Source organism: Phaseolus vulgaris, chromosome 9, assembly GCF_000499845.2.
Source record: "Phaseolus vulgaris cultivar G19833 chromosome 9, P. vulgaris v2.0, whole genome shotgun sequence".
In the NCBI taxonomy this organism is placed as follows: Eukaryota; Viridiplantae; Streptophyta; class Magnoliopsida; order Fabales; family Fabaceae; genus Phaseolus; species Phaseolus vulgaris.
In genome coordinates this window covers 19,985,311-20,008,780 of record NC_023751.2, presented here as the reverse complement: position 1 = coordinate 20,008,780, position 23,470 = coordinate 19,985,311, and the positions used below count along the sequence as shown (strand labels likewise).

Genomic DNA, 23,470 nt, shown 5'->3' with positions numbered 1-23,470 from the left:
CGATATTAGTGTTTTTAAATTTACATGGAAGTCGTGCTTTTGATTGTATAATTTGAACTTAGATCTTTTTGATTTAGGTGGAGTGTTATTGAAGTGTTGTTTTTGTGTAAATTATATGAATTTGAAATAAATTCTGGTGAACTTAAAAGACAAAATATGTTTGATTAGACATAACAAAGTTTCTTGAATTTCCTTTTTCATGTTATGATTATGTGTATCTTCGGCATTATTATTATTATCTTCCTCCCATAAAATTCCAGCCAAGAAATTAATTAAATATTAGTGATACTTTTATAGAAAAAGCATCTCATATAGTCTACACAACATTTCATCCAAACCACAGTTTCCACTTGAATATTAATTGTAAAGCCAATATAATTTGAGAAACCATTCATCAACTACGCACAAAATCCTGGATAAATCAACTAAAAAGTATATCAATAGTACACACCATTTAATCATATAAATAATGTCACATTGTGTAATGAAAAAAGAGAATGCAACATACAATGTATCACATATCCATTACTCTGAAGCTAGATTGACATCTAGTCTTGAATAACGACAGTCTTGAGAATCATGATAATAATATCAGCTAATCAATCATCTTCCACTAGTTAAGGACAAGGAAATTCGGTTTGAAATATCAGAGCCAGAAGGAATGCTTCTTCTGTTAACACCATCAATGCTAAAAGAAGATGATGGTATTGCTTTGAGAAGATTTTCAGTCTCCTCTGACGACAAGTTGACTTTTTCCCATTGGTGCTTCTCCACAATGTTTATTCCTTCAAGTTCTATTGCCACTTCTCTCATGGTGGGCCTTTCCTCCCCCTTCAACCTCAAACAGTGGCTTGCAATATTGGCAACATCCATTAATTGCTCAACATTTGCCTCATCTATTATGCGGCTATCTACAATGTTAAGTAACTGACCCTCATTCATTGAAGAATGGAAGTGAACCGCTAAGTTTCTATGAGCATCTGGCCTTTCAAAAGAGAGTGCCTTCTTTCCTGTTAGTAGTTCGGCTAGGACAACTCCAAAACTATAGACATCACTTTTCTCTGTTAACTGGCTTGAGTGGAAGTATTCTGGGTCAAGATAACCCAGTGTCCCCAACACCAAAGTGGTTAACTCAGTTCGATCAACAGGAATAATCCTTGAGGCTCCAAAATCAGAAACCTTTGCAGTGAAGTTGTGATCAAGTAGTATGTTTGAAGTTTTCACATCTCTATGTACGATTGGTGCATTGGTAGCAGAATGCAAGTATGCCAGGGCCCCAGCAGTTTGTGTTGCTATTTGTAATCTTCTTTTCCAGGTAAGTCTTAAAAATTGGCTTTGATCGTATAGATGGTCGTAAACAGTTCCGTTGGGAACGAATTCATAAACAAGTAAGGGAACTTCTGTCTCTAAACAACATCCCAAGAGTTTCACCACATTTCTGTGATTGATTTGACAAAGCAGAATCACCTCATTGATGAAATGCTCAATTTGGTTTGGGTTACTAATTTTGGACATTTTTATTGCTACAATCCTATTATCAGGTAATATTCCTTTGTAAACTGTTCCCTGCCCACCTTCCCCTAAAACCATGTCTTCATTGAAATTGCTGGTGGCCTCTTTTAGTTCTTCCACAGTAAAGATTTTTGTCATTTCAGATGATCCACCATACCTGCCTATCTGCTGTTGTAATAACAGGCCACCGTTTAGTTCAAAAAAGTGTTCTTTAAGTTTGTTGAGTTTTCTTTTCTTTAATGCACAGTACACGTATAAGGTTCCCCCCACAAGTGCCAATATACTTCCACTCACACCTGAACATCGATAAGTGCAAACAATTATTTTCTCTCTTATGCTCAGTTGTCGATAAAACATTTAATAAAAAGTAAGTGCCATATTCTTCAGATATTTCATGATGCATGGACAAACTCAACTTGAAGGCATATATACAGACAAAGGAAAAAAATGTTGTAATGGAAATATTCAAATAGAGAAGAAGTCATGTATATTTTGAGAAATAAGTTTGATCTCTCCTGTGTATATGTTACACGCAGGCTTTAAATTCAACTTGCTTGTTAAAGTTATTATGTAATGAGAATAGAATGTTTTAACAGACAATAGCATACTTACTGAAAGCAATTATGATTTTGCTGTTACTCTTGCGAAGACATCCGGTTCCATTGTTTTTCCCATCTCCTTCATATCCCTTTGGACAAGAACAACTGTAGCTCCCGGTTGGACTGTTGCTGCATGTTGATCTCCCCTTTAAACAGTCGTGCAATCCTTCAGCGCATTCATCAACATCTAGAAGAAAAATAACGAGTTTTAAAGAAAAAAATGTTCACAATTTGTGTGTAATCTGTCATTAATTTTTACACTTGATAAGCAAAAAGTAGTTAGAACAAAGAAATACGAAATAATTAACACTCCGGTTTCAAAATAAATGATATTTTAACACAACAAATTTGTTATTTAAATTTTATCCTCAAATAAATAATTAATAGTTTTTTAATATTGTGTGCATAAAATTTGAAGCCCTTGATAAAGGTAATTTTATAAGATTGATTCTAATATAAAAACAGAATATGAGTTATTTTAAAAAGGAGGAGAATGTACAGACCTACACAACCATCATGTAGGTATGCGTTTCCACGAAAACCTCTGGAGCATTTACAATGGTAACCAGGTCCCTCCTTTGCATTGTCACATTCACCGTGGTTTGACTTACACGCATAACTGGAAGCATTATTCTTAGCATCTAGGCACGTGTTCCCCACTGCCCAATCCATAACCGCAGGAAACGTGCTGCTGCTGTGAAAATTGCGCAGGTTTGCCATGGAGAAATTGTAGGCTCCCTCCTTAACCAGAAATGCATAACCACATGGGTAGGACTGGAATGTTTTGTTCATGTTATTTATGGAGATATGTAGAGAATAAATATCGAATTCCGATAGCCTTTGTCGAATTGGAGTCTCGCAACAAAAACGGCCGGAGCATGACTCGTCATGTGGTGGCTCGTCCATCATACTACTGTACACAGACACGCACAAACAAGTAGCGTATTCGAATGTTGAATCTACAGCTTCTACTACTCCTGCAGTGTTAGCGCCCAATACAGTTAACTTGTTTTGCTTGGATGGAAGGTGAAAAGGTGTGTAGAATTTGTACGACCAGAAGTCGTTCTTTAATTCATCTGTCTTGTTATTGAAGCAACTTGTGGCAACTGGCAATGAAACGTCCAGTTGGCCGTCGAGTGAGATGTTAAGCATACGCACATCTTGATGAAAAGTTTTCAAGAATGGAATGTTATGGTTGCAAGTGATGAGAAATGAGGTGTTGAGAGAACAGAGCTTTGTGAGGCCAAAGGGAAAAGGAATGGTGACGTTGCCACACTTTGTTATGCAGTTTGGCTTTGACATAGGTTGAGTTTTAGCTGCTGCTGCTGCTGCAGCCAGGAGCACAACAAGTAGCAGCTGCTTTAAACGGACACGCATCTGCACTTGTTTTTTCTTTCAACTTAATTTGGTCACCACTGTGCTTCTATCTTTTAATAAGTGTATGGAATGAATGATTCAGAAGACTTGGGGTCAATGATAATTCCCCTCCAATGGTTTTCCTAATACAGTAATTCTTGTCAAATATTCAGAAAAGATGTAAGAAAATAAATATTAGAATGATTATTGCAGGGAAGACTCGGGGTCAATGATTACTTTCAAATTGGAGGAAACAACTTTGCATCTACAATGTATAACAAAGATAGAAGACCACTGAATAATGATAAAGAGAACAAGGTATAACAACCAACGCCAAGGATCCACGTGCTTCAGAAAGACAACTACACGTACTTTTTTTTCTCACTTTCTGGTAAACTACGACAAGTATATACGTGGCAAATTTTCCAAACCTATGTCAAGAGAAACAACTTGACAAGATTCGGATTGGCAAAAATACATGTTAATTGGCCAAAAGCCGAAATGAAGGAGTGGCTGCAAACGGAAGCACATAAGGAAATGTGAGGATTTGAATATGCGTCACTGTATTTGGATTCAAGACTATACTAGAAAGAATGTGTTCGAAAAGTTGTGAGATCTAATTCGTTGTGAAAATGTTTTGAATATTTTTTAAATATATATTTTTTAAATTTAATAATAATATAAGATATTTTTGAGTAAAAGTATATAAATTAAATATTTGTAAATTTAAAAATTATGATTAGAAAATAAATTTGTATTAAATATAAATAATATATTTATAATAATAATGATTATATATTTTATTTATTATAAATAACTATACATTAGTGTTATATTAGAAATTTTATTTTATTATTAATTTTATTTTATTAATAATATCATTAAAATTTATGTTAGTTCAATTTAGGTAATAATTAATATTTATATTTAGATAATTTTAATATTATTTAAGATATTTATATTATATTATATATATTTTTAAATTAATTGAATATTTAAATATTTTTTTTAAAAATATTATGATATATGAATTAGTAACATAAAAATTAGATTTTATATTTAATATAACATTATTTATTTTAATTTTTATTGAAATAAAACATGGAATCAACTTCAAATTGTCTATACAATATATAAAGTCATTACATTCAATCTCAAGACTAAATTAGAATATGAAGTAGTAAGTAACTAAAATCTTGGTAGCTAATGGTTAGATACTAATTTAGAAACTATTTTATAAATTTTTATTAATAATAAAAACCGTTTTAGATATGAATAATTTTTAGTCTCTAAAATAATATCTAATTTAGTTAATATAGTGACTAATTATTTTTTTATCTCTAAATTTGATTGATATTTAATGATTTTCTTGTAGTGATGGTGAGATGAATATTAAGCAATGTGCATGACACATTATCACAAAAGAGTATAGTTATGTCAATTGAAACTTCAAAATATTTGAGTAATCGTGATAGGCAACCTACTCTAATGACCATTGATTATAAAACACGATATTTTGATTATGACGAGAACTTGGACATAATATCTTATTTGATAGACTCATAGGAGATTAGAAAATCACCAAGAAAAACATAAAAGCTATTAGTTGATTTTCTAGTATCTAAACATTTGTTAGTCTATATTAGCATTGTTGACTGGTGTACTAGTACGACTGGATGACCCAATGGGTCGGCCAACGCTCGAATCAAGTTATCATCTAAACCACGGTGAGAAGGCCACACGATGACACGTGGCCGACGACCCTTGACATTTAACCAAGGGTTGACCAAGTCAACAGGGTTAATCCATGGTTAAGGGTTGTTTAGCGTAACCCTAAACACGAACCAATTCCATAATCCGGCCCACCAACGAAGGCCCACTAAGGTAATATAAATAACACGCATTTCAAGGAGAAATGTACGTCATTATCTACAGTACTTTGACACCCGAGTGCTAACACCCCGACTGACTTGAGCGTTGGAGTGCCTTCTACAGGTACCATCCCCGCCTGTAGAGCCAAACGACCGAGAGAACGGAGGTGTAGCTGAAAGCTTGGAGCATCGTAGACCGACCGAAGGTGGAAACAAGAGTAATCGTTCTTTAGGTACTAAACCCGTTCGAAAACAACTGAAAAAAAGAAACCTTGACTTGGAATGAGCTGCAAGTAATCAAGTACACATGTCTTCCACTACTCCTATATATAAAAATATAATATAACTTATGCATAAGTAGTATAATATAAAAGTATTAGTAAAATAATTATTATCAATATCTTATGTAATAAGCTTATAAGTGAAAGACGAAAAAAATAGAATAATAAAATCTTACTTTATATAAAAAATTAAAAGAAAATTTTAAAAAATTAAGAATAAAAAATGAATAAATACAAAAGTTAAAAGTTAATTTTTAAAACATGCCAAATATAGAAAAAGGGAGATTTTTAATTGTGTATTAATTTTTTTTTTGCAGATTTTTGCAAATATCATCTAATGATACACAATCAAGCTATAATTTTTAACTTGACGATGGTCTGTCAAAGATCTTCAAAAACTTAGTTTGAAAACTATCATTCTTAAGTTAGTGTAGATTTAATAACATGCAACTTAACAAGATGAAATAAAGAAGAATTTACTCTCAAATTTTTATATTTGTTCGTCTGATAGTGTAGACTACGTCCTCAATCAACTAATTGAGTTTCACTATGCAAACTACTTTTGCAAGTTACAATTGAGTATTGTTTTGAGTGTACCTACTCTTGACTAAGTCATTGAGTATTCTTTTCTTGATAAACCCGTCAAGTATTTATTGAACACTTAATCACATCTGACTAGAAACTCGAGTATTATTTTAGAACGTAGCTACTCTTAGTTAACCCACTAAGTATTATATTACACATAGTCGCTATTGTCTAGACATAGATTTTTCTAAAGATGTGATATAAAAGATCACAAGGATTTGCTCACTAGAGAGGCTAGTGTCTTACAACATATACAAGGTTTAAGCACTCTACTAGTTTGCTAATGAACACAACAATCTTCTTGTAAAACTTTTTTGGGGCACAAAATTAATATTTCAAAAGTGTTTTACACTACAAAAAAACGTGTATAATGCGGCGGTTATTTTCGTAAAAACTGGCATTTTTAACCGCCGCATTATACGTCTGTGGCGGTATTGCGTACCGCCAGAATTCTTGCCGCCACAAAGTTTAATGTGGCGGTCAAATGAGAACCGTTGTAGCAGACGCCATAGTATGCATTGTATAATGTGGCAGTTTTAAGCGTGCAATTGACGTCAGTTATAAATGTCGTAATTTTAAAACTGGGTAAACCAATTCTTACGTAAATTGTGGCAGTTTTAACCGCCACTTAATATAGTATAGTATGACATTTATAATACACTTTATAACTGTCATAATTCGAATATTAAATATTTAATTTAATTTTTAATATTTATAACAATTTATTTAATTCTATTTTATAATTTGATTTCATAATATTATTTAATTTGATATTATAATTAAACTTTAATTTTATTTTTAATATTTATAATAATTTATTTAATTCTATTTTATAATTTGATTTTATAATATTAATTAATTTGATATTATGTTTCATAATATATATAATTAAGTTATAACATAAACTAATTTCATAATATATTTAAAATTGAGAAATATAATAATCAAAAGATGAGTTCATTCATTCATTGAAATAACAAAGTTGATAATGTCAAACTAATCCAAACAACAAGTAAATTAAATTGTCAAAATGTAAATTGTTTCATTTTCTAAACATATTACAAGTAAATTCTCAATCCTAATTTGTCTTACTCCCTCCACTTGATCTTATATTCTGGTTTGGTGATGGAGCACCACTAGCAACATCCAGTGCCTGGAATAAGTTAAAATATGTTTAAAATAAATGAAAACAATATTATAATAAAATTTTAAGTATAGTAATTTATACCTCATTAATAGATGCTTGTACCAAATTTGCTGCCATTGCAGCAAAATGTTCCGGCACGTCTGGTCTAGAAGCAATGTAGGCTAGCATAGTATGCATTTGGCTCCTTACAACTGCAAGTTCAGTTGCCATCTTTTCTACCTTTTCTTCAACATTTGTTGAAGACCCACCACTAGAGGAACCATTATTCATATTGCTTACCCTTGTTGTGGATTTCCTGAAAGCAAGGGTAGGACAAGCTCCATATGAAAGTCCTCTGACCCTCCCTGGATGCTCCTTTCCAAAAATGACACCAACAGGATCATTTGGAGATATATGTGATGCAGTTTCTGGATTTTCCAGCATTAACTCATCAATTTTATCCTACATAAAAATGGAAGCAACCAACTTTAATGTTCGTCTTCCCAAAACAGTCCAAAACAGTCCAAGACAGTATCCAAAATAGCCCAAAACAATCCAAAACAGTCCAAAACAATATATACCCATGGTAGAGACAATATGTTCCCAAAACAGTCTAAAACAATCCAAGACAATATCCAAAATAGCCCAAAACAATCCAAAACAGTCCAAAACAATATATACCCATGGTAGAGACAATATGTTCCCAAAACAGTGTCCAAAACAGTCCAAGGAAGTATCCAAAATAGGCCAAAACAATCCAAAATAGTCCAAAACAATATATACCCATGATAGAGACAATATGTTCCCAAAACAATCCAAAACAATTCAAGACAGTATCCAAAATAGCCCAAAACAATTCAAAACAGTCCAAAACAATATATACTCATGGTAGAGACAAAGTGTTCCCAAAACAATCGAAAACAATTCAAGACAGTATCCAAAATAGCTCAAAACAGTCCAAAATAGTCCAAAACAATATATACCCATGATAGAGACAATATGTTCCCAAAACAATCCAAAACAGTATCCAAAATAGCCCAAAACAATTCAAAACAGTCCAAAACAATATATACTCATGGTAGAGACAAAGTGTTCCCAAAACAATCGAAAACAATTCAAGACAGTATCCAAAATAGCCCAAAACAGTCCAAAATAGTATATACTCATGGCAGACACAATATGTTCCCAAAACAGTGTCCAAAACAGTCCAAGACAGTATCCAAAATAGCCCAAAACAATCCAAAACAGTCCAAAACAATCCAAAACAGTCCAAAACAATATATACCCATGGTAGAGACAATATGTTCCTAAAACAGTCCAAGACAGTGTCCAAAATAACCCAAAACAGTCTAAGACAGTATCTAAAATAGTCTAAAATAGTCCAAAACAATATCCAAATCAGTATCCAAATCCAAAATAGTATGTCTCAAAAATAGTATATACAAAAAACAATTACTCTGTTCAACATAAAGAAGAAAATGAGAGGTTCAAAACTGATATAATTAGAAGTTACCCCAATCTCCATAGCTTCATCATTAACATACGTGCCATTCTTCCTCTTGTGTGTGATCTTCCACATCTCAGCCCGGCCAATGTTCCTACCAGTCTCAATTTTCTATACATTCCAAAAAGGATAATATAATTACAAAAATACATAATATATTATAAATCAAAATATATGCCAAATTCACAAAGCTACATATATGTAAATATACCAGATTATCCCTCCTTCTTGACAATGCCATAGCTCCACCAGTGTGAGGAATAGTTTGTTTCTTTCTTATCTCTCTATTCCTGTTACACAGTTTCTACACAATAAAATGAAATCAGTTTTTGCAAATTTAAAATCATGTTGAGTGAGAAATATATGAAATGAAAAGTATGTACCACTGTGGAAGGCTTGAGACGATAATCCACAAATATAGCCCACTGCTCCATGTTAAGACCATCTGGAACATTCTTTATCAAGTCATTTCTGCTTAACACTGGGTCATAGAATTCATTCCAGAGCTTGCATCTATACTCCCTCCACAATTTGCCAATTTTGAACATAACATCTCTCTTAGCGAGATCTTCATTTACCATGAAGCAAAAACGACTCTTCAAATAATACAATTGTTAGTCCACATATATATTCAAAAGCTGAAATAAGAATGTACATATTTAATGTTTTATTGAATGTAGGGTCAATTACCTTCAGTTCACTCTCCCATATAGTATCCTTGTAAGTATCAGGCACAGATGACCAACTTTCAAAACTTATAGGCAACAATATATGATTTGCTGCTACTGTCCACAAACTCCAGCAAGCAAACCACATGCTTCTCCAATGGGTTGAAAGTTATCATCATAGTTGACAACCACACGTATTCCAATGGGCAAATTATGAGCATCCCTAACCTTGAGCTTCGTTTTCTGAGTAACTCCATGCTCATCTATAAAGTATAATAAATTAAGGTATCTGCAATGAAAGTAATTAAATGAAAAAGAAAAACACAACAACAAAATTAACATATGTTTACCTATAGTATCAACAAACCAATAGTGGTTTGAATGTCTGCCTTTTTTGGTGCCACCCTTTCTGCTTCAAATTCTAATGTATGCGGTTGTGCAGATTGAGGGGTATGTGGTTGTGTAGACTCGGATGTATGTGGCAGTGTAGACTCAGATGTATGTGGTAGTGCAGAGTCAGATGTGTGTGGTTGTGCATACTCAGATGTGCCTTCAGGTTGTGCAGATTGTGAGATTGGTGGTTGAGCAGACTCAGTTTGTGGTAGTGCTGCTGATTGAAAAGTAGGTTGTAAATCTCGTGGTTGTGCAGATTTTGAGATTTGTGGTGGTGTATGTCCAGATGCTTGTGGTAATGGAGATCCAATATGTGGTTGACCAGATTTAGTTATTTGTTGACGTGTAGTTTGAGGCGTGTCATTAGGTTGAACATAGTTCCTCACAGATGTGTCTGAACTATGTCCACCAATTGCCTTAAGCAAGTTCTTAATCCTCTTAGGCTTAGGCATATCTGCACATAAAAAGGAAAGAATAAAATACAAAAACAAGATATAACAATGCATATCAAAGTACATAATCAAATAGATGTGCAACTAACAATAACCATACATGTGCAGTTTTATTAACAAACCAAGCTTATTATTACTCTGACATTGAGTCATTTTCATGAAGTTCGTGATCATTGTTGTCCTCGTTTAATAATTCATCATCTTCATCATCCCTAAACAATGGCAAATGTTCAGACTCGCTGAAAAAATGGTTTAAATCTTGTTGTGGACATGGTTCCAGTTCACAAACTTCATTATCTCCTTCTCCCATATCATACAAGTCTCGTGGTTTCAAGTGGACGACAATTTTCCAATCCTTGTTAACTTCATCATTAACATAATATACCATTTCAGCTTGTGAAGCTTCAATATATGGATCATGCTCCTCACGATCTCCCATGTGAATTAATCTTGAAAAATTAATAGAAGTAAAACCCCACGGATCCTTTCTAAGCCCCCTATCTCTTGTGGTGTCAGCCCATTTACATTTGAACAATGTCACTTTAAAACGACCATAGTAATTAAGCTCAATTATATCTTCTAATTTTCCATAGTATGCCAAATCCGCTTCCCTAATGTTTTGATCAACCATACTTGCAACACATGATGTTGATGAAGTTAAGTAAACTCCACTGTTTTGGGTTTTTAACCCATGTTCTCGACTTTCGGTCCTAAACTTGAATCCATTTACATTGAAGGCAGAAAATCTTCTAGCATGTGGAGTTGGACCTTGAGATAGATACTTAAGATCATTTGACACTGTACTTGAAATGTCTGGGTTATTAATCTACAAAAATAAGGATTGAATGTGTGAACATATGTTACAAACTATAATAAAACAACTATAAAAACAGTTCATGAAATCCTTATTAACAATCCTTTCTATCTCTATATTTGAAATTCTTCTCCCTCTAGACCTCTTTCGCAAATGACTTTTAAATTCCCTAAGAAAATAATCATAACCAATGTGTTACTAATGATTCCATTAAGGACACATTTTGAATATAATTAAATTTATAGTTGTGTTAACACTCACTGAATGAAAGGGGTAACTTCAGGGCAATTAAATAACACATATCGATGTGCTTGAGTTCTTTGCATGGTTGACAACTCAAAAGTTGAAGAGGCACTTACTACTCTACCAATTGGTGGGAAAATGGTACTCAATTGTGGCATATTTGTATTACAAGAATGATCCACACGTGAAGGCCTGTTACTTCTTGTCTCAACCCCTTCCATATATTCAGAGGTAAAGGTCAGAACCTCTTCAGCTAGGTATCCTTCGGCAATGGAACCTTCAGGTTGTGCCTTGTTTCGAACATATGATTTTAAATGTCCCAAATACCTATAAAATAATTTTTCAATTAGGATAATCAAATATGAAGCTTAAAAAAACTTCAAAATCTATGTGTGCCAAAAACATTTACCTTTCTATGGGATACATCCAACGATAATGAACCGGGCCTCCAAGTTTGGCCTCACCAACTAAGTGACAAGTTAAGTGCACCATAACTGTAAAAAAGGTAGGAGGGAACAACATTTCCATGTGGCAAAGAGTTTCAATGATGCAGGACTGAAGTTTATCAAGTTCGGTTTGGCTTAAACTTTTGCCACATAATTGTCGAAAAAAATGAACATAGTTCTACTATCACTGCAGTCACATTGTTTGGTAAAACATTACGTATGGCAATGGGTAGTAAATGTTCCATAAGAATATGACAATCATGACTCTTGAGGCCAAAAATCTTTCCAGCTTTCAAATCAATACACCTTGAAATATTACTTGAGTATCCATCTGGCATTTTCACATCTTTCAGTGTTTGTAAAAACGTTTTTTTCTTTGGTTTTGACAATGAAAACACACTTGGCCGAAATCTTCCTCTTTCATCTGGCCAAAGTTCATTCCTTATACCCATTTCTTTAAGTACCTTTCGGGCTTTTAAATTATCTTTTGATTTCTTAGGGTCATTGAGTAATGTATACAAAACATTGTCACAAACATTTTTTTCAATATGCATGACATCTAGACAATGGTGTAACAAGTTCGTCTCCCAATAAGGAAGATCAAAAAATATACTTCTCTTTTTCCATTGTTCTGCTCCAACAACTTCAAGAACATTCTTTCCCCGACCCCTTTTACTTGTATCCGTAGGTTCTAATGGTTTTCCAAATGTAACATTGATACCCTCAACTTCTTTAAATATGTCTGACCCTGACAAATGTTCTGGTGCTTCCCTTAGTTCAGTTCTTCTGTCAAAAAGAGAACGACTCAATCTGAATCTATGTTCTTTATGTAAAAATCGACGGTGTCCCATAAAGCTGTATTTGCCCCTATACAACAAAGAAGACTCAGTGTCAAAGTTACAAGTTGGGCAAGCAAGACCAGTGTGCGTGTTCCATCCAGATAAATTGCCTAGGCCAGGGAAGTCACTAATTGTCCACAACAAAGCCGCTCGCAATGTAAACATTTCTTTTTTCGAATAATCAAAAGTTTGCACTCCATCGAACCAAAGCTCCTTTAATTCTTTTATGAGTGGTTGTAAGTATACATCAATGTCGTTTCCTGTCATTTGATTTCCAGGAATTATCATGGATAGGATAAAAGAGGTTTGCTTCATACACTCCCAAGGAGGACGATTGTATGGGATGAGGACTACTGGCCATATACTATAGCTTGTACTCATGGTTCCGAAAGGGTTGAAGCCATCACTAGCTAAGCCCAGTCGTACATTTCGAGGATCATTTGCAAATTCTGGATGTAATACATCAAATGCTTTCCAAGCCTCGGAATCTCTAGGATGCCTCATCCACCCATCCTGGTTATCCTCTGATGCATGCCATGTCATAGATTCAATTGTCTTAGAACTCATAAACAATCGTTGCAATCTTGACTTCAATGGAAAATAACGCAAGATCTTTGCATATTGTTTCTTATCTTTATCTTTCCACTTAGACGTTTTGCACTGTTTACATTCTTCTAAGCTTTCATTCTCTTCACCCCAATATAGCATGCAATCTTTTGGACAAGCTGGTATTTTGACATAATTAAGACTAAGTTTGTTAATCACATTCTTGGCCTCATAAAATGAGTTAGGAAACTTAGCATGTTCAAATGCGTCCTTTAGCAAGTTTAGAATCATGGTCATTGCTTTATCACTCATTCTACACATGCATTTTATATGATACAACTTCAACATGAATGATAACTTTGAATACTTGGTACAACCTTCATATAGTGGTTCATTATTGTCCTTCAACAACGCATCAAAGTTTGTATTTCCTTCACCATGCAACATATCATCTTGTACACCATCATCTTGAGTACCCTCATCAATGTGATCATCGTGGTGCCCCACAAACCCAAATGCATCGTTCAACATGTCTTCCATTGGATTATGAGATTCTATGACATCTTCAATGACATGCGCACTTGGAACAACCACAGACTCATTTCCACTTAGTCCTTCACCGTGCATATACCAAGTTTGGTAGTTTTGAGGAAAAGTGCTACATGTTAAGTGTTCTTGAACTACATCCCTTGTTTGCCACTTATTGAAACCACACTTTGAACACGGACACTTTATGACAATACCATTAGCATGTCCAAATGCAAATTCCAAAAATTCATTCAAACCATTTGCATATTCAATGGTGTTTCGTGGTTTAGAAATCCAACTTTTATCAATTGGCATGACTACAAAACAAAACACCATAACAAAAAATTACTTACATAAATGTGTTAACTACATAAAATAGTTAATCAGAACCTACATTTACCAAACTAGCTTTTGGTAAATTTTATGGGTCACACAAACAAAATTTTAATTATACAACCAATCTATACGCTTCAAAACAGATCTGGATGGTTGAATATAAAGTTAGATCCAAACCAATTTGCAAGTTGGTTTGGATCAATTGTTGTCTCTATGAATTTCTTAATCATTCTATAAATAATCATTATCAAATAACCATTATAAATAACCATTATCATTCTATAAGCTAACACAATGCAATCAAAATTTAAGTACGTGCAGGTCATCTTCAAATTAATGAAACTAAGTCTGTAAAGGCTAATATATAATAAAAGTTGAAGTAAGACATGAACCCTTGCTTTTTGTAGTTAACCATTCATATAAAAACCGACTCATGCTTAAGTAGAATAAAAATAAATGGCTAAACCTGTAATAAATTCCTGGGGTTGAACCTGAATTTGCAATATTATCCGGGAACAGTATGGTGTAAGAAATAAAATAGACCTGTAAGAAAACAAAAAAAAATAACACGTTACACATTGAAAAATACATAAAAATAACCTTTAAGATATAATTTTTAAACAATGCAGACATACAAGAACAAGTTGAGATAATTCATTTTATAGAGTTCAATGGTGTCAATTGATCCAAATAAAATACTTTTTGTAACGTAAATGTTTTTTTTGTTCAATGTTGTTTATTCATCTTATCTAAAGACCAAATTTGAAGCTCCAATCCCAATTACGCTGCAACATTCTTATCTAATCCCAATTACGCTACAAGCCACTTAGTTAGGACCATGCATGGCTTCTCATTTGTCCTATTTTCCCACTTTCTTAGCTTTTCATCGTGGAAAGCAAGCCACTTAGTTAGGACCATGCATGGCTTCTCATTTGTCCTATTTTCCCACTTTCTTAGCTTTTCTTCACCCAAATTCTATCTTAAAGGATCCAATCAATAATCCATAACTCACATTCATGTTCCCTTCATGTTCCTATACTGCTTTGGGACCAAACCCAACACAAAAAAACCAATGGATCACTGTCACTGTTTAAGCAAATTCTCGTGAAGCAACTTATCACATGCACAGAAAAAAAAGTCATTGCTTCCAAGTTGTTTACATCTAGTTTATTCATAAATTTATTTGATGGAGCATTTGATGGGCATATACTTTTATCAAAGCATAAAACTGATTGATTCTTCCACAGGAATATTACGGGCCTCTTCCTTTTACCCCGATCATTACCAACCCAAAAACCTACACATATGGTCTAAAGAAACTATTGTTTAAGGTCCCCTCAATACCACAATTCAGCACTCATTATGTTACTTGTGCAGTAAAACCAAGTATAATAAAAATGATGGTGGCAGCGTCTAAGAATTTGAATCCAAAGCTGAACCTCCCTTCCACACGCTAGTTTACTGATATGTAGTGACTTCACATTCTTCATCTTCCATGATCCAGCATGAACCAGCAACGGTTGTTGACATCCAATATACCTTACATGGCCACCTGCAGGGTTCATTAACAATGTTCCATTCCTTATTTCATCTGCATACCCAACACAAACGCTCTACACCCTTGCTACCATTCTTTCAACCATACTTCCATTCTGTTTCCATTCTTCTATATTCTACATTCCAGCAGCAGACCACAATTTGATTTGTGTACTTCTACATTCCAACGTATACACACCAACAAATTGAATGATTAAAACAAAATTTCTGCAACCAAATTCAAGATCCTTTCTCCATGTAGCTCCCAAGGTGATCGTGCATACCACTTGCTCTGCTCCACACACAAAACCTCATAATTAAAGCTTCTTGCAAATGCTGCTACCGCCACTCTACCTTGACCTGCACAAACCACACCAGCATTCTTTGTTTAACATCAAGCAACTTCAAACCTCCCTTTTACACCTCCAATCGGCTTCTAGCTCCAAGTCTGGCATCAGAGTTACCTGGAAGCCACCTAGCAAACCCGATCACCCTTGGAGCAGCACCTTCAGCCAGCACCTGCTCTGTTTAACTCTCAAATGAGTGATATGGAAACTCTCAAAGTGAATTAAGAGATCCTTGTGCTAAACAAAACCACAAAATCCAAACCAACGAAGTTATTGGTTTCTAAAGAAGAAAAAGATCTCATTGAGAGATAATGAGCATTCCTTCCACCAACGAATCCCAAATCTGCTAACGATTTTAACCTATAACAATTTCAAACAATACACTCCCAAGACAGAGGTTTAGGGTTTCGTGAGCACAGACCTGAAAAACCTGGCGCGAAGGCGGCAATGACGAACTCAGGGTTTCTTGAAGGTCAGAGGAACAACCTTGAGCGGAGCGGCAATGGCGGACAGAGGGTTTCGTGAAGCTCGCCTGAGGGTTTCGTGGGTCATGAAGGTTGCGTTAGCGGAGAAGGAGAACATAAAACGGTGCTGGTTTCATGAAGACACTACAAGACGGTTTCCAAAGTGGGAGACAATGTTGGTTTCCAAAGAAGAGGAAGACAAAATGCTGCTGGTTTCATGAAGACACGAGGGAGAAGAAGTTGGTTTCCAAAGTGGGAGACAAGGCTGGTCCAAAGAGTGGGAGACAAGGCTGGTCCAAAGGCTGGTTCAAAAACAAAATTAATTTTTAACAAATTTTTTATTTATTTTTTTAAAATGAAAATAAAGAGGAATGGTATAGGAGGGAAAGCAAACACGGGAATTTTATTTTGGAGGATAATTATGGCGGTTAAAAATGCCATATTCTAAAGGATCATTGTGGCGGTTACTAAATGTCGTATTATACGGCAGATTGTGGCGGTTATTAATAACCGCCATATTAAAACCGCTGCATTATACAAGTTTTTTTTGTAGTGTTAACACTTTGCATATCAAAAACTCATTGCTCTTCCTCTTGAAGGATGTCTTTATATAAGTGTTGAAGAAAAGGAGTTATTACAAATTATTTTTTGGCCGTTAAGGTTCTTCAACTCATTTAAACGTCTTCCTCGTGTCTGATGAGCTGAACATAGATGATGCATTAAATGTGATACATGCATGCATTAAATGTTCTTCTCCTCTTAAAGTAACATCTCGATAACTAATAGTAATTATCGATCCTTGGTTAGAGTTTCTTTACTTGAAATTGTGTAAAACAAGTCGTTCAAGTCAAATAGTCTTTTTTAAAGTGGACAAAACTACCACTAGGGTGTTGTTGAAAGATAACTTTAGTTCATTTTCAAAGAGATTTTTGATGTGACAAAATTTTACAAATCATATTGACAGAGGAAGGTAGCAAAATTTCCTTACAATATAAAATAAGCACAAATAAAATTTCGTGAAGTACAACGTTATGTGACCATCTAAGCAAAATATTGCTTAAAAGATGGAAAAAAAGATTTCAATGTTCATTTATTAAACAAAATACTTACGTTTTACATGATCTGTTATAAAGGAAAGTCTTTCGTCTTCCATACGAAATATGATCATGTTTTATACTTTGTTTTTATTGATATTTAATCAAAAATGGATTTTTTTTTCTAACATTAACATGTCACAAAACATGATTTCAAGCAAAATTTTTTAAAAAAAAACACTACATTGCAATAAAGGAAATTGCAAGCTAGTAAAAAAAAACGTGTTTGTTAGACACTAGACACTAGCAACAAAGTTGGACAAACTCTTTTACCAGGAAAAGAAACTAGAAGGTACACGTGACAAACATAACTTCAAATATGAATGAGTTTTCAAGGAATCAATCCAATTCTTTACTCGGTCAAAGTCTTCATCATGATCACACTAGTGTAGAACAATGCTTTAACAACGGTTAAAAATGCTATATAAAGACGATTTAGAATCGTCGTTATTTTGGGTGTCGTTGTAAATCAGTTGTTTATAATGACGATTCTAGAATCATCGTTATAAAACCACATTAACGATATGTATAAAAAACTGTTGTTATTTCTCCAAATAGACAATGAAAAAATAAAATAAAAATGTATTTTTAAAGACGGTTCCTACTGAAATCGTCCTTATAATTGCTTTTTAAAGACGATTCACAGACGAACTCGTCGTTAAAAATGTTTTTTAAAATGTTTTATTATTATATATATACACTAATTTGCATAAAATATCAAATTTCCAGAACAATAATGCATGTAATATCATAATTTAAATATGAAAGTCTACATACAATAAATTTGTACATATAACATTTTATAAATATATGAAAAAGTTTGACATGGTTACCTTAAGGTGCAACCAAGAGAGTTTCTTTGCATTTACACTTCCCCTCCCACTCAACGTGTTATATCCAGAATAAACACTAAAACAATAAGATTTCATGTTAGAACACATAACATTTTGTAATGTATGAGTAATAAATTTGTGAATGTAATATAATCATAATGGTTTGATAAATCTCTAATTTATACTAGGAAACATCATGCAAAATTTCAGAATTTTCTGACAAATGAAAGTATTGGAACTAAAAGCTTAAAATACCTTAAAAATACGTAAATAATACTTATAAATAAAAAAAGAATAGTAAACAGTGGATTTTTGGAATTTTAGTTGATCCCAATCCTCTTTGGTTTCCCACGTGATTCGTTACCTTGTTTCGAGCAACTACGCGTCTCCATCCGACTTTTCTATTAAAAGTTATGACCGTTTAAAGTTTTTTCATGCTAATATTTGACAACTCCAAATCTATCACTCTTCTCTTCAATGTTAGGACTCCTCCATCAAATATCTAGTAAATAAAGTTTCCACAAACCCTAAACCACTAACTAATCAACACATACATGTAAATATTTATTATAAAAATAATTAAAACATTAGGGTTTAGGGAGGCACCGTGCACTGATCTTGGCAGCGTGTGTGTGGTAGAGGAGTTGGCGGCATGCGGAATGTGTTGTTGCGCGGAGGTGAAGGTAGGTGCGGCTTAGATACGCGCGAAGGAGAGATGCACACACAGAAGAGTGATGCACGCGCGGGGGTTTGACGAGCAAAGGAGGGCTAGAGCGGAGGAGGGCTGGAGCGACGACGAAGGAGGTGTTCACAAGCGACACTGGCAATGACAAGAAGGACCTGTGCCGATGATAGTGGAGAGAAGGAGCGGGCAATGGGAGAAAGAGAAGGAAGTGAGTGCGCAAGTGAAGATGACAACGTGGATGCGCGTGAGAGTCAAAAAACGGGTACAAATAACGACGATTCCAGGACAATAATTATTATATACCCCTCAACAATAGATATAACGACAGTTCACAGAACAACCATTGTTATTTAAGGGCCAAATTGACCTATTATGACGATTCACATGACAATGTCATTAATTTATTTTTTTTTGAGATTTTATACTAGTATCACATTCTACGTGTCATTACAATTTGGTTCTTCCTTGTAAATTTTTGTTTTATTCTGGGTATCGTGGTTGAGGCAGTGGAAGCAAAAGAAAGGAAGAGCCTAATTAGGAGCTATGAAACTAGCTAGTAGCCACTAATTAAACTTGAACAAACCTAGCATATCACCTTCATTCTTTTATGCATCTGTAGAAGATTTTAAATGTATGAACCTTCACTAAGTATATGTGGCCTAGACGGCTATAGCTATTAACTAATCAAAAGGGACGCAATAACTCTGACATAAATGATCTTAAAAAGTATGCACGTTTCACTTACACCACCATTGCATTATGCTCATAAAAAAAAACATTGCCATTATCTTTCTATATTACTATTTAATACACCATGCTGTCGGGAAATCAGCATATAATGTGCCATGCCACTTTTCTTTCTGTGGACACTTATTCACAGATACCAACTTTTCCTTAGTTAAACCAGTTTAACGTTTGATCTATTCAGAGCTACTAAAAAGTTTGTCCCTAAAAGAGAGGAATAAAAAGAAAAAAAAAAGCAAATTACTATAAAGGAGCATTTTCCTCATGTTTGCAGCTCCATGATCTGTAAGGATAACAAAACTGAGGTTGTAGGTCTTATCTTAGTTAAGCTAGACTGTAAGGACTTCAAAATGTGAAAAAGAAATATTATGGTTTTATTTTAATATAATGTTGGCTTGATCAATGATTCATTTGAATCTATAACTAAGAACAAAAGTCCTGTCAGCAAATACATTATTATAAAAACATACAATTTATAAGGTGTGTTAGTAAGTAAAAGATTGGCTACTTCTTGAGGTTAATTTTCTGTATTTTGAAATATAGGTTTAAACTAGAGGAAGTGAGAAATAATAAGAAAGACGGTGAATTAACTATTAGCATCTAACTAATAATGGTCAAAAAGTGATTGCTTATTATTTATTCATAAAATTTCTGACACATGCACACTCACATTCAACTAGTTTATTACATAATGAGAGCAGCGACATGGATTGCTTAACAGCATAGAATTATCAATAATGTCTGCCATTTACGCATCCTATCCCAACCAAACGAGTTGGCAGCTTCCGTACATTACTGAACATGTCTGCTGCAAGAAGCCCTCTAAAGCTTCTCTATTTAAAGCCAAGTGAAGGTTCTGTGCAGTTCCTGAGTAGTGAGTAGTAATAATAATATCAGTAGTCATCATGCCAGGTTTCTGGAGGCACCACTTACTGTTCTTGACTCTTCTTGCTTTTGTTGTTCTATCAGAAGGGTCAAGATTTCCCAAGAATTTTTGGAAACAGATGCTTCCCAAGAAGCTACATCCTCCTTCTTCTTCTCCCTCCGGAGGCACAAACTCTGTGCTTGCCACTTCTTCCACAGCTTCCAAATCTGATATCAATCCCTCCATAGAAGGAAAGGTCTAATGTTAGTTATGGTGATTTAGATCCGTCGAACTGTGAAAGAGTGCAGTCTTGACTTGACAGAGAATGAGTGTTGATCTGGGTCTGAAGATAGTCTCTTGTAAAGACATTTAATCGCAGGATAAGTTTATGAATGACAATAATTAGTTACTTGTAAAATCTTTGGAGAAGCATTTCAATTCTCATGCAACATCGTTATTGGTTATATTTTCCTTAGCATTTTGATCTTGTTAATAAGTAGGTATTTTCAAAGTAATTCATGTTCAGTTCAGCAGTGTGCTTGCTATTGAGAAGGGAAAAGCTTTTTGTTTTATACACTGGCTTCATGCATTAATTCTTAGTACCAATAATATTGAAACTCAAATTTCAGTTAACGTAGCCAGGGGGTGCGAGGAGAGATATTATTGTGAGATTTCATACTTCACGGTTTTTTTGGGTGGTTAGATAGTCGGGAGGTTTGACATGTGGACACATCTATTTTATTTATGTTTTTTAGGGTGTTCTACTTTTTACAATATTCCAAGTATTTTCATGTTTATATTTTTTTCATATCAGCAATATTTCTATATATGTTTATATTATTTTCTTATCAGCAATATTTCTATGATTATATTCTTATCGGCAATATTTTCATGTTTATATATATAGTTTTCGATAAAAAGCTTATAAAAATTTACACATCACTATTTAACATAAAATTATTTTTAAATAATAAACTTGCCAATATTTCTATCATTATTATCTGAAACTTGTCAATATCTTTCTTTTAAGTAGAAATATTTTTTAAACATGTATACTTATGCCATCATTTACAACAACAAAACATGCTTACTTCAAATCTCATTAAGAAATTTTGATGCAAAGAACCGACGAACTTATTCATGAAGATGGTCATGCCATTCTCTTCATATCCCACACAATAAATACTAAAAATAATTTGTCTATTTACATATTGATTATTACTTACGGATATAAATCTGTATATAAATTGAGCATTATATACGATTATTTACATACGAATTTAATTCAGTGTATAAATACACATTACATATGGATTTTTTCTTCGTATATAAATCAAAAGTAATTACATACGAACATAATCCGTATGTAGTTTTAGAGCCATGAAGCAGAAATAATTACATATGGATCATATCCGTATATACAACATTACATTTTTAATTAAAAAATAAAAATTATTATATAAGGATTTTATTTGTATATAACACATTATATATTTAATTTAAAAAATGGAAATAGTTACATACGGATTTTATCCGTATATAATGTATTACATACGAATTTTTAAAAAGTGAAAATAGTTACATATGGATTATATGCGTTTGTAAAGTTGAGACATTGATATATTTAATGTATTAAAAAAATTAATTGTTGGTTGCTATTCAGTTAGGGTTAGGACTTAGAAAACGAGAAAGAGAAATAGAGAAGAAAGAAAATTGAGAGCAACGTTGTCTGTTTCTATTGTTGAATCGGAATAATATTAGATTGGAACAGCGTCGTCGCCCCTTACCGGAGCTAGTGGAGGAGGAGAGACCGACGAAGAGGCATGCGTCGCCTTATGCGATGGTCGTGATGGGCCTTTGTCAAGACTGTTCCGTCCTCGATCTTAAGTCTCGCTTCAAGATCTACGGCACTATCTCCCGCATTCGCATTGACCACGATGCTGTCGGCTACATTACTTATCGGTCAAGGACTTCACTGATGCTGCCATAGCCGCCGGTGTTGACCCCTCTTTCGGAATCACTATTAACTCCAAAAAGGTGCTTCCTTTTACCGTTTTGTTACCTAGGGTTTTGATGTTCCTGTTTTTTATTATGATTCGTGAATGTATAGGTTTTTCTTTTCTCTTTTTTCAATTAATATTATTTTTTGGTTGGGTATTTTCTTGCAGGTGGGATCTATGGGATGCCCCAATTGTTGGGTTGCCTTTCCGGTAAGAGAGTAAGCGTATGAAGAAGAGTTCATAGACGTAACGCAAGATTTCCCCTCGCTTTTCTCGTGTCTGTTGTATGATGACTTTCTACGGCAATAATTTAGATTCGTTGAACTCTGAAAGAGTGGAGCCTTGTTAGAAGTAATAATTTGTCCCTAAGGAAGGATATCGATCCCACAAGGAACAATTGAATTATCAAGTACAATATTCACTAAATATAAAAGAAAACAATAAAAAGTTGTTGAAAGTGGTTGTGTTGGCGATGATTAATGAGAAAACAGGCAAAGAATTGGTTGCTTTAAGTTGGAAAAATAGGGATTAGGTTTCATCTGTTCTTACTCTTATGTATTTTGATTAGCATGTTAACATTAAGTTCTTTGGTTGAAATTGATATCCGTATAAAAATTCATTTATATCGATCTCTCGCATATAAAATTATTAAGAATGTTTCTTAAATATCGATATTTCGCATACTTATAAAAACAACTTAGAATCTCGCTCAGACATTAATAACAATTAACATTTCAAGTCTATCTTTAATACTCAAATATGTTAAGTATTGTTGTTCAGGTCACAACCCCTAAAAATACCTC

At 33.9% G+C, this 23,470-nt stretch overlaps 4 protein-coding genes across 4 annotated transcripts; all 4 read right to left on the bottom strand.

Moving 5' to 3' along the window:
- Positions 1 to 378: 378 nt before the first annotated feature.
- LOC137820260 (wall-associated receptor kinase 2-like) lies at positions 379 to 3,559 on the bottom strand. The gene is made up of 3 exons (XM_068624233.1): positions 2,615 to 3,559; positions 2,125 to 2,298; positions 379 to 1,808 (listed from the first exon to the last, which is right to left on the bottom strand). The coding sequence occupies exons 1-3, from the start codon at positions 3,486 to 3,488 to the stop codon at positions 604 to 606; spliced, it is 2,253 nt and encodes a 750-aa protein (XP_068480334.1). The 5' UTR covers positions 3,489 to 3,559; the 3' UTR covers positions 379 to 603.
- Positions 3,560 to 7,186: 3,627 nt separating this feature from the next.
- On the bottom strand, positions 7,187 to 7,847 carry LOC137823137 (uncharacterized). Its single transcript, XM_068628280.1, has 2 exons — positions 7,433 to 7,847; positions 7,187 to 7,357 (listed from the first exon to the last, which is right to left on the bottom strand). Exons 1-2 carry the CDS (start codon positions 7,772 to 7,774, stop codon positions 7,283 to 7,285), a joined length of 417 nt encoding a protein of 138 aa, XP_068484381.1. The 5' UTR covers positions 7,775 to 7,847; the 3' UTR covers positions 7,187 to 7,282.
- A 646-nt stretch (positions 7,848 to 8,493) lies between these two features.
- Positions 8,494 to 10,449, bottom strand: LOC137822291 (uncharacterized). Its single transcript, XM_068627177.1, has 8 exons — positions 10,437 to 10,449; positions 9,870 to 10,349; positions 9,621 to 9,765; positions 9,525 to 9,579; positions 9,218 to 9,430; positions 9,046 to 9,138; positions 8,844 to 8,945; positions 8,494 to 8,637 (listed from the first exon to the last, which is right to left on the bottom strand). The coding sequence occupies exons 1-8, from the start codon at positions 10,447 to 10,449 to the stop codon at positions 8,494 to 8,496; spliced, it is 1,245 nt and encodes a 414-aa protein (XP_068483278.1).
- A 31-nt stretch (positions 10,450 to 10,480) lies between these two features.
- Positions 10,481 to 20,913, bottom strand: LOC137822290 (uncharacterized). The gene is made up of 8 exons (XM_068627176.1): positions 20,736 to 20,913; positions 16,100 to 16,159; positions 15,920 to 15,995; positions 14,566 to 14,642; positions 12,023 to 14,080; positions 11,814 to 11,898; positions 11,521 to 11,731; positions 10,481 to 11,173 (listed from the first exon to the last, which is right to left on the bottom strand). The coding sequence occupies exons 1-8, from the start codon at positions 20,911 to 20,913 to the stop codon at positions 10,481 to 10,483; spliced, it is 3,438 nt and encodes a 1,145-aa protein (XP_068483277.1).
- Positions 20,914 to 23,470: the final 2,557 nt, after the last annotated feature.